Source organism: Lithobates pipiens, unplaced genomic scaffold (genome assembly GCF_037356315.1).
Source record: "Lithobates pipiens isolate NorthernLeopardFrog02 unplaced genomic scaffold, aLitPip1_a1.2 Scaffold_18, whole genome shotgun sequence".
Classification (NCBI taxonomy): domain Eukaryota; kingdom Metazoa; phylum Chordata; class Amphibia; order Anura; family Ranidae; genus Lithobates; species Lithobates pipiens.
Window position 1 is genome coordinate 259,718,262 of NW_027507758.1, and position 17,279 is coordinate 259,735,540.

Below are 17,279 nucleotides of genomic sequence, written 5' to 3' on the forward strand. Positions count from 1 at the left end.
ACAAATCTTTAATTTCCATATACAAATGGTTAGATTTTAAAAAGTTAAATACAACTGGTTAAACAACTGGTTAAAACCACAGTTACTTTTAAAAGCCCCATACACACTGTCAGATTTTCTGCTGATTTTTACCTTCAGATTTACCAAAACCATATAATATGAGGTCCTTAGGAGTTTCAATTTGTATGCAATCAGGCAGGCCCTTGCACTACATGGTTTTGATAAATCTGAAGACAAAAATCAGCAGAAAATCTGATAGTGTGTATGGGGCTTTAGTCTATCCTGGATGTTCTGGCCCTGGCTGGAGAATCGAGAAAACTTGCCTACGCGTTTCATGTGGAGTTCCGCTTCATCAGGGCTTTAGATTGGAGCACAAATTTGTACATATACTGCAAAGATGGAGAGTGACCACACAGATGTCTGTCATGTGCTTCAGAAACTAAGAGAGAACAATCTTTATTGTAAATTGGAGAAGTTCAAAGTCCATCGTGAACAGGTCAAATCCCTGGGTTATATCATTTTCAATGCTCTCTTTTTGATGGACCCAGAGAAACTCAGCAGTCCTACAATGCCCCCGATCCTTTGGTTTACATCCTCTGCAGCGTTTTCTTGGCTTTGCCAACTATTATCAGAAGTTTATTCATAACCTCTTGTGTCTGGTCAAGCCCCTGACGGATATGACCAGAAAGGAGGATAATTCACAGTGTTGGTCTCCGAAGTCCACTAAGGCCTTTGAGAGTCTCAAGGCTGCCTTTGTTTCTGCTCCTGTGTCAGCACATCCTGATCCTACGTTACCTTTTATCCTTGAGGTTGATGCTTCTGAGACTGGAGTTGGCATCCTTATGTCTCAATGTCCTACCTCTGAGAGTGCCATGCATCCTTGTGGCTACTAATTCCAAGAAATTGTCACCTGCGGAGTGCAATTATGAGATTGGTGACAGAGAGCTGTTAGCAATCATTTTAGCACTGAAAGAATGGAGACATCTCCTCAAAAGGTACCACTGTGCCAGTTCTCATTCTTACTAACCATAAGAATCTCACATTCTTGTCTGAGGCTAAACGCCTCTCTCCCAGAAGGGCACGATGGGCTCTTTTCTTGTCTAGTTCCAATTACATTGTCTCTGTCACGATCACTCGGACGTTTCGGCCATACACAGGAGACTTACCCGTAGAAACCTGTCGTGGAGAGCCCGTCGTTTCCCTTTGACGCGCGCTAAAGCTAACGAACGCACTCGCGTCAACACGAACGAGCGCGCACACGCTCGTGGGTCACGAACGGGAGCACGTCTACTCACGGGGGCGCGCTGACCCGTCGTACGTCCGTTTGGCGCCCTAAGGTCTTCTTAAGTCACTGGCTCCCTTCCATCCGTGCTGTCCAGTCTACAGCGTGTCCGTGACCTTGCTTTCTGTACCAGTACCTGTTACCTTGATCCTTGACACCCGGCTTGTTCTTTGACCTTGATCCGTTGCTGCCTGCCTACGACCTCTGCTTGTCCGACCACGTCTCTGCCTCATCCTCTTGTACCTTGCTGATCGATTCCTGCTGACCCGGCCTGTACCCAACTCCGCTGTTCCTGTTTACCTGTTGGGGTTCCAGTATTTCCTGACGCCCACCTACCAGCCAGTCTCCGCACTTGTGCCTGCCTGCTACAGTCAAGTACCATCAGCCCTACCAACTTGCTGTCGGTGCCCAGCTGCTTATCCGGACCAGTCCTACCTGCCAGGCACTTGTGCCCCCTGAACTTTTGAATACCTGTCTCCACCTCCAGGGGTACATTAGCCAGGGGATACGAGGGGCCGCTCCCTGCATTCCAGGCTCAACTACTAGGTACGTGACAGTACTGGACAGCCATGTCCGAGCCTGCGCAGGTAGCCTCCCCCATGGACGAGCTCTGCCACCACCTGGCCGGTCTTACCCAGGCAGTTAAGAGCCTACAGGAAGGCTATGGAAGACTGGAGGAACAGGTCCAGGCGCTATCCGCCTCTGCACCAGTCGCTCCTGGGGGCCATGCCCCGCCGTCAGTCGTGATGTTGCCACCCGAACCCAGGGTCCCAACTCCGGAACGATTCGCAGGAGACCGGAACAAGTTCAGGGCTTTCCGCAACTCCTGCGAACTCTATTTCGCCCTACAACCCAGGACCTTCTCCCTTGAGGCGACGAAAGTGGGATTCGTCATATCTCTGCTAACCAATGAACCCCAGTCCTGGGCACACCGTCTGTTGGAACGGAAGGACCCAACGTTAGACACCATGGACACCTTCTTCCAGGCAATGTCCAGGCTCTACGAGGACCCCCAACTCGCCACAACCGCAGAAGCAGCCCTACATGCCCTGCAACAAGGTCGCAGACCAGTGGAAGACTACGTCTCAGAGTTCCGACGATGGAGTGCAGACACAGACTGGAACAACGCGGCCCTGCGGTATCAGTTCCGCATGGGCCTCTCCGAGGCCCTGAAGGATGAGTTGGCACGTGTGGGTGTCCCTGAGACGCTGGAAGCCTTCTCGTCCGATCTGGATGTTACCACGGGTGCCTAGTCACCCAACTCCTCCTGCTCCAGTCGCATCCACATTGGACACCCCGGAGCCCATGCAGCTGGGGCTTCTTCGCCCATCTCTGACTCCAGAAGAACGTCAGCGTCGCCGGGTCAACAATCTCTGTCTGTACTGCGGAGAACCTGGGCACTTTGTTCGCTCTTGCCCCGCTAAGATGCGTAAGTGCCTCCTTGTTCCACCTGTTCCCTCACCTGTGTTGTTTGATAACATCTCTCATCTAGCTGTTCCTGTTCTCTTACAGCTCCCAGGAAGGACTGTCTCAACCCACGCAGTTATTGACTCCGGGGCATGCAGTGGCTTTGTAGATTCGTCCTTTGCCCGAAAGAACAGGATTCCCCTTAGACCCAGAGAGAAGGGGCTCTCGGTATACCTGGCTGACGGATCTACTTTGGGTTCAGGACCAGTAACCCAGGAGACCAGTCCTCTACCCGCTGTCATCGCCGGGACTCACCAAGAACTCCTTTGCCTAGATGTCATCCAGTCACCTCTGTTCCCCATCATTCTGGGCATGCCTTGGTTGAAGGCACACAACCCACGCATTGATTGGGCCACCGGAGTAATTGAATTTCCCTCGGACTACTGCCACCAGCATTGTTGCCCGAACCCCAACGGGGACTCCTCGGTCCTTCTCTGTCTGGATTCGGATGATGAGACCCGACAAGCTGTACCTAAGGAATACCATGCTTTTCTGGACGTCTTCAGTAAGAAGGGGGCGGAGACTCTCCCTCCTCATAGGCCATATGATTGCCCTATTGAACTGCTCCCGGGGGCAGAAATCCCCTTCGGAAGGATCTTCCCCCTATCCGAATCCGAACTAAGTACCCTGAAGTCCTATTTGGACGACAACCTTGAAAAAGGATTTATCCGACCCTCTACCTCCCCAGCCGGCGCTGGGATTTTCTTCGTGGAAAAGAAGGACCACTCCCTGCGCCCATGTGTGGATTATCGGGCCTTAAACAAGATCACCATTAAAAATCGCTACCCCCTGCCTTTAGTACCTGAACTTTTCCAGAGACTGGGTTCCGCTAAGTTGTTCACAAAGCTGGATCTTCGGGGTGCTTACAACCTCGTCCGTATCAGAAAGGGCGATGAATGGAAAACAGCCTTTCGTACCCGCTTCGGACACTACGAATACTTAGTGATGCCATTCGGGTTGTGTAATGCCCCAGCCACGTTCCAGCATTTTGTTAATGACATTTTTAGAGATTATCTTGATTTGTTTGTGATTATTTACTTGGATGACATCCTAATTTTTTCCTCCACTCTAGCCACCCACAGAGAGCATGTTAAGAAGGTTCTGACCCGCCTCCGCCTTCACGGCTTGTACGCCAAGCCAGAGAAATGTGTTTTCGAAAAGGAGAGTATCCAGTTCCTCGGCCTGGTTATCTCGGTTAAAGGGGTAGAGATGGATCCCCAGAAGATCTCTGCAATCCAGGACTGGCCTGCCCCCTCCAATAGGAAGGGAGTTCAGCGATTTGTGGGCTTCGCTAACTTTTATCGTAAGTTCATAAAGGGATTCTCCTCTATTATCGCCCCCATTACCGGGCTGACCAAGCAGGGCCAGAGGTTCCGTTGGACCCCTGAAGCACAAGAGGCCTTCAAAACCCTGAAGGATTTGTTCGTCTCAGCCTCAATCCTGAAACACCCCGATCCCGCTCTACCGTATACCCTTGAAGTTGACGCTTCGGAAGTAGCAGTCGGAGCTATACTTTCCCAGAGGCAGGGACCCAAGTCCTTACTCCACCCGGTCGCTTTTTTCTCTCGCAAGTTATCAGAGGCCGAAAGAAACTACGACGTCGGTGATCGCGAGCTATTAGCAATCAAGTCTGCACTCGAGGAGTGGCACTACCTGCTGGAGGGGGCTATCCATCCAATCCTGGTCTATACAGACCACAAAAACCTGGAATATTTAAAGTCAGCTAAGAGATTGAAGCCTCGTCAGGCCAGGTGGGCACTCTTTTTCTCAAGATTTGTATTCCACATTACTTATCGTCCCGGATCCAAGAATACGAAGCCAGACGCTTTATCCCGCATGTTTAGTCAGCCGGAAAACTCGCCACCTATCGACACCATCCTCTCTGCTGGAAACTTTCTTCTGCTCCAAGGAGATGTAGTGTCTCAAGTCAAGCAAGCCTCCGTAGGTGCTTCACCTCCACCCGGTGCCTCGTTGTCCTCCAATGATGGCCTTATGTGGCATGGGAACAGGATCTTCGTCCCCCAGACAGTTCGGACCCTGGTTCTGGCCTCCTGTCATGACCACCCTCTGGCTGGCCACTTTGGGGTATTCAAGACCCTGGAATTACTCAGGCGTACCTTCTGGTGGCCACGGATGAAGGATGACTGCAAGAAGTACGTACAGGCGTGCGCCATCTGTATTCAGAATAAGGGCGACAAGTCAAGAGCCTGGGGCCTACTAAGACCGCTACCTGTTCCAGATAGACCATGGAGGATGATCTCCATGGATTTTATCGTCGAACTTCCCCCTTCGGAGAGCCATACAACGATCTTTGTCGTAGTCGATAGACTCACTAAGATGGCTCACTTCTTGCCCATGAAGGGCACCCCCTCAGCCGCAGAGACAGCTAACGCCTTTGTGAAAGAAATAGTGAGACTTCACGGCATCCCCGCCAACATCACATCTGATAGGGGGGTGCAGTTCACCTCAAGATTTTGGAGGGCGCTCTGTAGAACTCTGAAGATCGACCTTTGTATGTCCTCAGCCTACCACCCGCAGACCAACGGTCAGACCGAGAGGACGAATCAGACTTTGGAGCAGTACCTTCGCTGTTTTTCGTCCTTCTCGCAAGACGACTGGGTCTCCCTGTTGCCAATGAACGAGTTCGCCTACAATAACACAATCCATTCAGCCACCAAGCAATCCCCCTTCTATGCGAACTTCGGGTTCCATCCTTGTTTTTGTCTGGCAACCTTCCCGAGTGTTCAGTGCCAGCGGTTCAGAAGAGACTTAACTTCTTTGAAGAGAATAACAAGCTCTTACGAGAAACCCTGGCCAGGTCACAAGAGCATAACAAGGAAGTCTTCGACAGAAGGAGAAGAGGGGAGCTGGATCTTAAAGTCGGGGATCGGGTCTGGTTGTCCACCTTAAATCTTAGACTGTCCTGCCCCTCCAAGAAGTTGGGCCCGAAATTCCTGGGTCCCTTCCCGATCAAGAGGAAATTAAATGACGTGGCATTTGAACTAGAACTTCCCGAATCCTTCCGAATTCATCCAGTATTCCACGTATCGCTTCTCAAACCTGCAGTCGCGGACCCCTTCACTGACAGGACCTCCTCTCCCCCGGAACCTGTGTTGGTCAGTGGGGAGATTGAGTTTGAAATCGAGGCCATTCTGGACTGTAGGAAGAGAAAGAACCAGGTCCAATTCTTAGTCAAGTGGAAAGGGTACGGACCCGAAGAGAACTCCTGGGAGCCAGAGGCTAACATTCATGCCAAGAGACTCATCCGTGCTTTCAAGAATTCCCACCCGAACAAGTTGGCTCAGTTGGGCATCCGGGGGCTGCCCCTTGGGGGGGGGGGCAATGTCACGATCACTCGGACGTTTCGGCCATACACAGGAGACTTACCCGTAGAAACCTGTCGTGGAGAGCCCGTCGTTTCCCTTTGACGCACGCTAAAGCTAACGAACGCACTCGCGTCAACACGAACGAGCGCGCACACGCTCGTGGGTCACGAACGGGAGCACGTCTACTCGCGGGGGCGCGCTGACCCGTCGTACGTCCGTTTGGCGCCCTAAGGTCTTCTTAAGTCACTGGCTCCCTTCCATCCGTGCTGTCCAGTCTACAGCGTGTCCGTGACCTTGCTTTCTGTACCAGTACCTGTTACCTTGATCCTTGACACCCGGCTTGTTCTTTGACCTTGATCCGTTGCTGCCTGCCTACGACCTCTGCTTGTCCGACCACGTCTCTGCCTCATCCTCTTGTACCTTGCTGATCGATTCCTGCTGACCCGGCCTGTACCCGACTCCGCTGTTCCTGTTTACCTGTTGGGGTTCCAGTATTTCCTGACGCCCACCTACCAGCCAGTCTCCGCACTTGTGCCTGCCTGCTACAGTCAAGTACCATCAGCCCTACCAACTTGCTGTCGGTGCCCAGCTGCTTATCCGGACCAGTCCTACCTGCCAGGCACTTGTGCCCCCTGAACTTTTGAATACCTGTCTCCACCTCCAGGGGTTCATTAGCCAGGGGATACGAGGGGCCGCTCCCTGCATTCCAGGCTCAACTACTAGGTACGTGACAGTCTCATTCTTACCTGGTACTAAGAATGTAAGGGTTGACGCTTTGCCACTTCCAAGATAGTCTTCTGGTTCCTGTGATTCCTTCTGATCGTATTCTGGCTATGGTTCACTTCTCCTTTGGGCAACAAAAATTCTTGCTTCTCAGGTTCATGCTCCTCCTCAGAAACCTTGTGACCGCTGCTTTTTCCCCAGAGAGTATCCATACTGCCGTGCTCCAGACTTACCATTCTCCCAAGGCTGCTGGGCACCCTGGGAAGAATCAACTCTTTTGGGCCATTTCCCAACAATTCTGGTGGCCTAGTCTACTATAACTGCCTTCATAGCTGCCTGTTCCATGTGTTCAGAGTAAGACTGCATGACTCCTTCCAGTGGGCCTCCTACAGCCCATACCCAATGGAGAGAAAAACATGGTTGTGGTAGTGTCATGGCGTGGGTATGTATGGCTGCCAATGGAAAAGGTTCTCTTGTATTTATTGATGATGTGACTACTGACAAAAGAAGCAAGATGAATTCTGAAGTGTTTCAGGCAATATTATTAATATTATTTAAAAAAATTTAATAGAGCGCATCCATTTATGTCACAGTGTAGTCTGTAAACCCTTTGATTTAGCTTTATCTGCGTTTCTTATCTACTTCCATGTTCAAAGTCACTGGCTTTGTGAAATTGTTATGTGCAATCATTTTCAAGCATACTAGGAAACAGAGGACAAAAGGAGTAAAGGAGGTTACGCTGGTAAAGGAACTCGCTGATAAAGGAACTCAGTGAACCCAAGTCTAGTCTTGTGTGTTAGTCTTAATCATAATAAAAAACAATATGACAAAATTAACCAAATCGGTGGAGCTTGAAAAGAAACCTACTGAACCTTTTCAAGCTCCATCCACCCTCTCAGTCTCATGCATATTTACCTGAAGTAAAGGAGGTGTAGAAAACCCAGTGAACCTAGATAAAAAGTGGAAAACCAAATGGAGGAGGTGAAGTATGTGAAGATGCTTCAAGAACCTATGATAAGAACATCTGGACAGTTGTCCTATAGTGTTTTTTTTTTTTTTATATGAAAAGTGTCAGTAGTTGTATTGTGCAGCATGATGTGACTACTGACAAAAGCAGCAAGATGAATTCTGAAGTGTTTCGGGCAATATTATGTGCTCATATTCCGCAAAATGCTTCAGAACTCATTGTACGGCGCTTCACAGTGCAGATGGACAATGACCCGAAGCATACTGCGAAAGCAACCAAAGAGTTTAAGGGAAAGAAGTGGAATGTTATGCAATGGCCAAGTCAATCACCTGACCTGAATCCGATTGAGCATGCATTTAACTTGCTGAAGACAAAACTGAAGGGAAAATGCCCCAAGAACAAGCAGGAACTGAAGACAGTTACAGTAGAGGCCTGGCAGAGCATCACCAGGGATGAAACTCAGCATATGGTGATGTCTATGCATTCCAAACTTCAGGCTGTTATTAATTGCAAAGGATTTGCAACCAAGCATTATAAAGTGAAAATTTGATGGATGATTTTTAATCTGTCCCATTACTTTTGGTCCATTAAAAAGTGGGAGACACATATACAAACTGTTGCAATTCCTACACCGTTCACCCTCAAATTAAAGCTCAAAGTCTGCAGTTAAAGCACATCTTGTTCGTTTCAAATCCATTGTGGTGGTGTATAGAGTCAAAAAGATTAGAATTGTGTTGCTGTCCCAATATTTATGGACCCGACTGTATTTCATGTCTCCTTATTAAAACCTTTGGTCTGCAACCGCTTTACCTCCTCGGTGCCTTGTCCTCATCCTGTACAGGTTGAGAACCATGAGGAGTATGAAGTACAGTCCATTGTTGACTCCCCTAGGTTCCGTGGACACATATAGTACCTGGTGCATTGGAAAGGATACGGTTCGGAGGAACGCTTTTGGGTCTCATCCTCAGACATACATGCCCCTGTCCTCCTCCATGATTTCCATAGACATTTTCCCCTCAAGCCTGGTGGTCCTCCGAGGGGGGGGTCATTGAGGAGGGGGTACTGTCAGGGCTAGGCTCAGCCCTTGCTTCTCTGAGCTGGCTGCTCAGCTGTTGGCTACTTGCTAGCTCCTATCTTTCCACAGTGACTTACCTGATGATGATATCCTGCTTATCAGTCCTGCCTACATAAGCCGTCCAGCGCAAATGATCTCTGCCTTCGCCTTGGTCACATCTCTAGAGACTCTCTCCTGTGTTCCTGTTAAAGACTTGCTTGGCTGATATTCCTTCTGGCTCCAGATCCTGCTTGCTGTTCTACTATGCTCATCTCTGGCTCCCTGCCATTTTGGCTTGTCTGACTATCCATTTCGGTTCCTGAACTCTGGCTATGTTTTGAATACGTTTACTCTTTTCCCCTTTATTATTATTAAACAAGTGAGATTTAACTGTACTTTTGTCTCAGTCTAATTCATGGTTTCTGACAGAACATCAACTTTACCCATCTGGAGTTCAATATAATATAATATAATATAATATAATATAATATACACACACATATACACATATACACAGTACACAGTGATATTCTGAACCCTCAGCTAATCTATCTATACTAAAAGCATCATTGACATAGCCTTACATAGCAAACAGATCTTTATTAACAGCTACTTATACTGGAAACATTGTGGTTATATAGTCCCTACCTATTGGTGATATTCCTGACACGTCCATTAAATATATTAGGTTGGAAGTTTGGAAAAAAGCCATGTATTAGGGTCAACATCTTCAAAACTGCCATTCTTGTTTTGACTGGGAACCAGCAGGTTCAATCACCTGCTGTTTTGTTTTTTTTTATGCATCTTGATGATTAAAGCTGATCCTCCAAGTTATTTATTTTACATTTTGAAGAAGCCATTTGTGAACATTGACACCTTCATTTGGTGTTGTATTTCAATGACGGTTAGGCAGAGCTAGAAATTCCACTGTCATCCCTAAGTGGTACAAAAAAGCAGCATACAATTCCACTTGCAATCAAACATTTAAAGTTAAAAAAGTTTTAAATGGCGTTGAGTTTTAATGCATCCAAGCTGTAGGCAGATTTACTAAAGATAAATGCATTTTCGGGATAACTGTCCATGTTAGAATCTGCATATTGCAGATGAAATTAAAAATACTTTTAGAATGTATATTTCAATTTTCAAAGTTTAACCACTTTCAGACCGGACCATTTTGCTGGTCAATGACCAGAGGTCTTTTTACAATTTGGCACTGCGCTGCTTTAACTGGTAATTGCGTGGTCATGCAATGTTGTACCCAAACAAAATTTGCGTCCTTTTTTTCCCAGAAATAGAGCTTTCTTTTAAAGGTATTTTACTGACTCTGCGATTTTTATTTTTTGCGATATAAACGTAAAAAGACCGCAAATTTTGAAAAAAAATTATATTTTCTACTTTTTGTTATTAGAAAAATCCAATAAACTAAATTTTAGTCATACATTTAGGCCAAAATGTATTCAGCCACATGTCTTTGGTAAAAAAAAAGTCAATAATTGTATATTTATTGGTTTGCGCAAAAGTTGTCACATCTACAAACTAAGGTACGTTTTCTGGAATTTACGCAGCTTTTAGTTTATGACTGCCTATCTCATTTCTTGAGGTGCTAAAATGGCAGGGCAGTACAAAACCCCCCCAAATGACCCAATTTTGGAAAGTAGACACCCTAAGGAAATTGATAAGAGGCATGTTGAGCCCATTGAATATTTTATTTTTTTGCCTCAAGCGATTGAATAATGACAAAAAAAAATTTTTTATTTTTTTTTACACAAAGTTGTCACTAAATGATATATTGCTCACACATGCCATGGTTATATGTGGAATTGTACCCCAAAATACATTCTGCTGCTTCTCCTGAGTACGGGGATACCACATGTGGTCGACTTTTTGGAAGCCTAGCCGCACGGGCCCCGAAAACCAAGCACCGCCTTCAGGCTTTCTAAGGGCGTAAATTTTTGACTTCACTCCTCACTACCTATTACAGTTTTGAAGGCCATAAAATGCCAAGATGGCACAAAACACCCACAAATGACCCCATTTTAGAAAGTAGACACCCCAAGCTATTTGCTGAGAGGCATGTTAAGTCCATGGAATATTTTATATTTTGCCACAAGTTGCGGGAAAATTACAAACTTTTATTTATTTTTTATTTTTTTTCACAAAGTTGTCACTAAATGATATATTGCTCACACATGCTATGGGCATATGTGAAATGACACCCCAAAATAAATTCTGCTGCTTCTCCTGAGTACGGGGATACCACATATGTGGGACTTTTTGGGAGCCTAGCCGCGTACGGGGCCCCGAAAACCAAGCACCGCCTTCAGGCTTTCTAAGGGCGTAAATTTTTGACTTCACTCCTCACTACCTATTACAGTTTTGAAGGCCATAAAATGCCAAGATGGCACAAAACCCCCACAAATGACCCCATTTTAGAAAGTAGACACCCCAAGCTATTTGCTGAGAGGCATGTTGAGTCCATGGAATATTTTATATCTTGCCACAAGTTGCGGGAATATTACAAACTTTTTTTTTTCACAAAGTTGTCACTAAATGATATATTGCTCACACATGCCATGGGCATATGTGAAATGACACCCCAAAATAAATTCTGCTACTTCTCCTGAGTACGGGGATACTACATGTGTGGGATTTTTTGGGAACCTAGCCGCGTACGGGGCCCCGAAAACCAAGCACTGCCTTCAGGATTTCTAAGGGTGTAAATTTTTGATTTTACTCCTCACTACCTATCGCAGTTTTGAAGGCCATAAAATGCCAAGATGGCACAAACCCCCCCCCCCCCCAAATGACCCCATTTTGGAAAGTAGACACCCCTAAATTTAGGGGTACACTAGTGAGACTCACAGGTAAAAAAGCACCTAGGCTGTCAGCGACTGTATCAAAACGCTACAAAAAAAACTGTTAGCGATCACAGGGATCAGGCCTGACTCTGCGAACGCTGCAGTTATGTGCGTTGTGTTTTGTAAGTGACAGTGATCGATCGATACTGCACTTGGGTGGGCTGGGCTGGGCTTGGCGGAGGGGCTAAATGCAGGTGCTAGCAGGTATCTGGGCTGATCCCGCTAACAATGCGTTTTGGGAAACCTAAACTGCTGGCGACGCTAATATAGATCTGATCAGATACTATATTACTAAGGGAGGTGTATGCTTTGTGCGTGGGTGTTAGCTGGCACTAACCTGACGCTGCCTGGGGCGACGCAGACCTTATCTGACCCTCAAACTTATATCACCCGCCGGGTGATCAGGGGGTTAAACCTTTATTAGGTAATAAATGGCGGGTGCCCTGAAACAAAAAAAAAAATAACTAACCAACCAGCGTCACCTATTGTATATTGATATTGTGAAACCACTGTAATTTTATAGATACTGTTAAACCACTGTAATTGCTATATAATTTTATTTATATTAATTTCATGGTTACATCGATTTATGTGTGTGCATAAAGGTGTTATAATGATATATATTCCACTTACATAGGAATAGTGCCCAATCTGCGTTTAATAACATTAGACTAGCAGCAGGCACAATGATATATTTCCTGCTGGGACGGCATAATAATAGACTTAGCATTGGCAATCCCCTTAGCAAACATGGCGGCTGGGTCCCGCGCATGCGCGATTGGTAACTATACCCTATAAAAGTGGAAAGGTGTATGAAGATGGCCGCTCCAGATGACGTCTGAATGACGAAACGCGTAGGGCGTGGCCAGATACGTACACCTTCAGCACAAACGGCGTGCCAGCCGAGTGGACGTTCCGAACGCTTTCAATACAATACGTGTTTTTTTCGTACTAAATGTGAGTATTTTTAAGGTTGTTTCAAATAAACTGAGTTTCAAACATACTACACCATGGACAGTCCTCTTTTCTATCACATGTAAACGAGGTACAACATCCCCACGGAAGAACGAGGGATCTCCCCAGCATCACAGCAGAGACAGCCCAAGAAGCGACACAGTGGCTTATACTGTGGAGGCTGATCCACCCCGGACGGGGTCATATCTCTGGTGAGAGCAAAATTCATAAACGTTCACTGCAAACGTTCACTGCGAACGAATATCGAAGTCACTCCCTCCACTTATCTCTTATATATAGAAGACCTTTTTCACCATCAAATATTCGTTTTATGTTTAAATTTTAATTTTTAAACCTTATTCAATTGGACTTTCACATTTGACTTGTCACCGCAAGATTTTTTCACTTTCTGGACTCAATTTTTATTCTTATCTTTGTTTTATATTGTGCAAATTTTGGCATGTTCTGAGATTTGACACAGAGTGTTTGCACCCACTATTCCACTAGTATTCACGTCTGTATAATTTTGAACAATTTGGTTTGTTGTTCCCCTTTACGGCCATTCATTTGGTTGTGTCATAATCACAGTCACAAGCACTTTGAGTAGTTTTCACTATTGAATATTGATTGATTCACGGTATTTTTACTAATTATTTATTTATTCATTTTATCTAATTTTTTGTGGATTGTACAGTTTTATTTCATTTTACTAACCAGCACGCTGGAAAATTTATATTCACTTTACATTCACTATTTAATATGGATTGATCCCCAGCACTTTATCATTTATTGATTTTATTATTTAGTCCATCTAGGCCTATCCCTGTTTTTAAAAATACTAGCCGGCAAGCTGGAAAATTTGTACAGTTTTATTTTATGATATACTTTTTTAGTGAGTTTAACAAGGTATAGCGCCATATCTATTCTCTTTCTCTCACCTATTTCACTGTTCCATCCATCTGGATGGAAACATAATAGAGGCTGCTCTTACCTACATTACACTACATACTCTCTGTATAACAAATTCCATAGCGCATCCTATCCCTTTGTTTTTATTACAATAAATGGCGGGTGCCCTGAAACTATAAAAAAATAACTAACCAACCAGCGTCACCTGTAACAGTTATATGGTGATCACTGGTGAAAGGGTTAACTAGGGGGCAATCAGGGGGCTTTATGCAGTAGTATATGGGGGTCCCTGGCGCTATAAAAAGCTGCGGCGAACCTAAATACCTACTTGCCTAACTAGCGTCACCTGTGACACTAATACAGCGATCAGAAAAACGATCGCTTATTAGGCTGGGTTCACACTGGAGCGATGCGGGAACGCCACAAATCCGCGGCGGGTTCCCGCATCACACTGCCCTATGCGAACTGCTGGGAGTGTCAGTGAAATGTTAATGACACCCCCAGATCAGTTTGCATATCGCAGTGCGATCTGCAAACTCGGACAGGAATCGGATCGCATGGTGTGAACACCCATGCGATCCGATTCTGCTGCGGACCAAAAAAAGGGTCCCGTGCGAGTTTGCGGCGGGTGCGGCGGGTGCGATGCAAATTCAGCCATACTATCTGTATGGCTGAACTCGAATCGCACAGAGATCGGATGTGATTTGCACTGCAGTGCGGTGTGAATCACATCCGTTCTCATAAACCGCTGCAATGTGAACCCAGCCTTAGTGACACTGGCGACGGGGGGTGATCACGGGGTTAAACCTTTATTGGGGGGGTTAAGGGGGTACCCTAGAACTAAAGGGGGCTAACCCTAACTGCCCTAACAGTTATTACAGTCACAAATGACACCAATGCAAAAAAAATGCAATTGGTGTCACTGTGACTGGGGATGCAGGGGTGATTGGGGGGGTGATCGGGGGGTGAAGGGGGGGTGAGAGTGTGCCTGGCATATTCTACTGTATTGTGTAGTGTTGGTGCGACTCACCGATCCTCTCTCCTCGGTGCCGGAACGAAAAATACCGACACGGAGGAGAGATTACATCACTTCCTCTGCCTGTGTTTACATTACAGGAGAGGAAGTGATGTCACGCTGCACTTCCATTCGTCAGGAGCGATCGCGAGGGAGTGGCCATGAACGAATGGCCGCCCCCTCATCCCGGATCGCTCCTGAACAGATTCCCACCGCCGCTGGCACCGGGGGGGGGGCCCGATCGGGCCCCCCACCCGCGGGAAGGCCTGGACGGTCAGGTACGCCCATATGCCTGTCCGTGCCATTCTGTCGACGTACATCGTCGTGCGGCGGTCGGCAACTGGTTAAATAATAAGAGCAGCAAGGTCAATCAATAAAATAATGCTATCAACAGAATAAAGCTGTGGTACAGTATATATTCATTTTACAGAGTTTAGTGAGAACCAGTGCAGCCAGGTTTACCAGGATTTGTGCTACTGATCACAACTGTATGCTCTTGTCCTAAGGTTTCTAATTGCTTTTTAATTTCTACAATACAAAACTTTACTTAAAACATTTTTAATAGAGCGCATCCATTTATGTCACAGTATAGTCTGTAAACCCTTTGATTTAGCTTTCTCTGCACTTCTTATCTACTTCCATGTTCAAAGTCATTGGCTTTGTGATGTTAAATGATTATGTGCAATCATTTTCAAGCATACTAGTAAACAGAGGACAAAAGGAGTAAAGGAGGTTAAGCTGGTAAAGGAACTCGCTGATAAAGAAACTCAGTGAACCCAAGTCTAGTCTTGTGTCAGTCTTAATCATAATAAAAAACAATGACAAAATTAACCAAATCGGGTGGAGCTTGAAAAGGTTCACTAGGTTTTTCTTTTCCCTCTCAGTCTCATGCATATTTACCTGAAGTAAAGGAGGTGTAGAAAACCCAGTGAACCTAGATAAAAAGTGGAAAACCAAATGGAGGAGGTGACGTATGTGAAGATGCTTCAAGAACCTATGATAAGAACATCTGAACAGTTGTCCTATAGTTTTTTTTTAATGAAAAATGTCAGTAGTTGTATTGTGCACCAAATTCAGCCAAGGACTATTATGCCGTGTACACACGACCGGACTTTCCGGCAAACTGGTCTGAAGGGATTAGTCCATCGGACAATCCAATCATGTGTGGGCTAGTCAGATAATTTTTCGAAAAAAAATCCAATGGACCTAGAAATAGAACATGTTTCAAATCTATCTGACAGACTCAATTCCGACGGACTAAAAATTGTGAAAACTGTTCGTCTGTGTGCTGGTCCGACGGACCAAATATGACGCAGGGGAAGCTATTGGCTACTGCCTATTCCTTGTTTAGTCCCGTTTACGTCATCACATTCAAAACGAACGGACTTACGAACGGACTTAGTCCGTTCATGTGTGGCCAAGTCCGTTCATTTGGAAAGTCTGTCGGAACTCCGCCGAAAGTCCATCGGGAAGACCGTCGGACCTAGACTGGCAGAAAAAGTCCAGTCGTTTGTACGCGGCATTAGTTAAAGCACACACAGATATAGAAAGAACAGTACAGAAAGGATAAAATCACTTAACAACCCAAGATAACCAACATCATATAAAACTTTCATATATAGTACATACATGATGGTCTGTCAGGTTCTTTTGTGTCCTTTTTCAATCCTAGGCCAAGTCCTAATCCGAGTGACATAACCACCAATGCAACAAGGAGAACCTGTAAGAGAATACAGTATAACATTTATAAAAGTACTTTCATAACATTGACTTTATGCTAAACTTCCATAAATAGAATATAAAACTATCATACAGTATACTTTTGGGAATTGTGACAGACGTCAACAGACTTATATAACCACATGAGGATTTCACGTTCTCATAAAATGCATAGATGTTTAGACTAGTTTAATAAATGTCTCAGTTTTAGATATGTGCAATAGACATGTGCATTCGTTTTCGTCCGAATGCATTTTCGTCCGAATTTCAGCTATTTTCGTTTTCGTTTTGACAAACGATAACGAAAGCACAAAATCTGAAAAACGAAAGATCCGCCATAAATAAATGCTTTATTTTCGTTTTCATTGTTACAACAGTTCGATATAGAATAGGAGATTCGACATGACTCTGACAACAATCTGTCTATAGAACCTGTGGTCGAATGTGCTTAACCTTACCTCTATTAGTCCAAGATTATATAGAGAAAATATTCGACAGAGAAAAAAGATTTGACAGAGAGAAAAGATTCTGCAAGTTACTGTGCTAAAAAGTGTTTGGGGACCCGGGTCCTGCCCCAGGGGACATGTATCAATGCAAAAAAAAGTTTTAAAAACGGCCGTTTTTTCGGGAGCAGTGATTTTAATAATGATTAAAGTGAAACAATAAAAGTGTAATATTCCTTTAAATTTCGTAGGGGGGGGGGTTGCCTATAGTATGCCTGTGAAGGGGCGCATGTTTCCCGTGCTTAGAATTGTCCCTGCACAAAGTGTCATTTATGCAGGAAAAAAAGTCCTTTAAAATCACTCGCAGCTATTATGAATTGTCGGCTCCCGTAATACAGAGAACACTCATTGAAAGTCATTGATAAAAAAATAAATAAATAAATAAAAAAAAAAGCGTGGGGGTCCCCCAAATTCAATTACCAGGCCCTTCAGGTCTGGTATGGATATTAAGGGGAACCCTGCCTCAAATTTAAGAAAAAATTTGACGTGGGGTTCCCCCTAA

At 45.4% G+C, this 17,279-nt stretch overlaps 1 protein-coding gene across 3 annotated transcripts in view; it reads right to left on the reverse strand.

Annotated features, from left to right (window-relative positions):
* ENPP3 (ectonucleotide pyrophosphatase/phosphodiesterase 3) overlaps positions 1-17,279 on the reverse strand; it is a 210,104-nt gene that overhangs the window by 159,661 nt on the left and 33,164 nt on the right. For all 3 annotated transcript variants that reach the window (XM_077486862.1, XM_077486861.1, XM_077486863.1), the window contains exon 2: positions 16,185-16,275. In XM_077486862.1, coding sequence (XP_077342988.1) covers positions 16,185-16,275 — 91 coding nt within the window. The remainder of the gene's footprint in view (positions 1-16,184; positions 16,276-17,279) is intronic.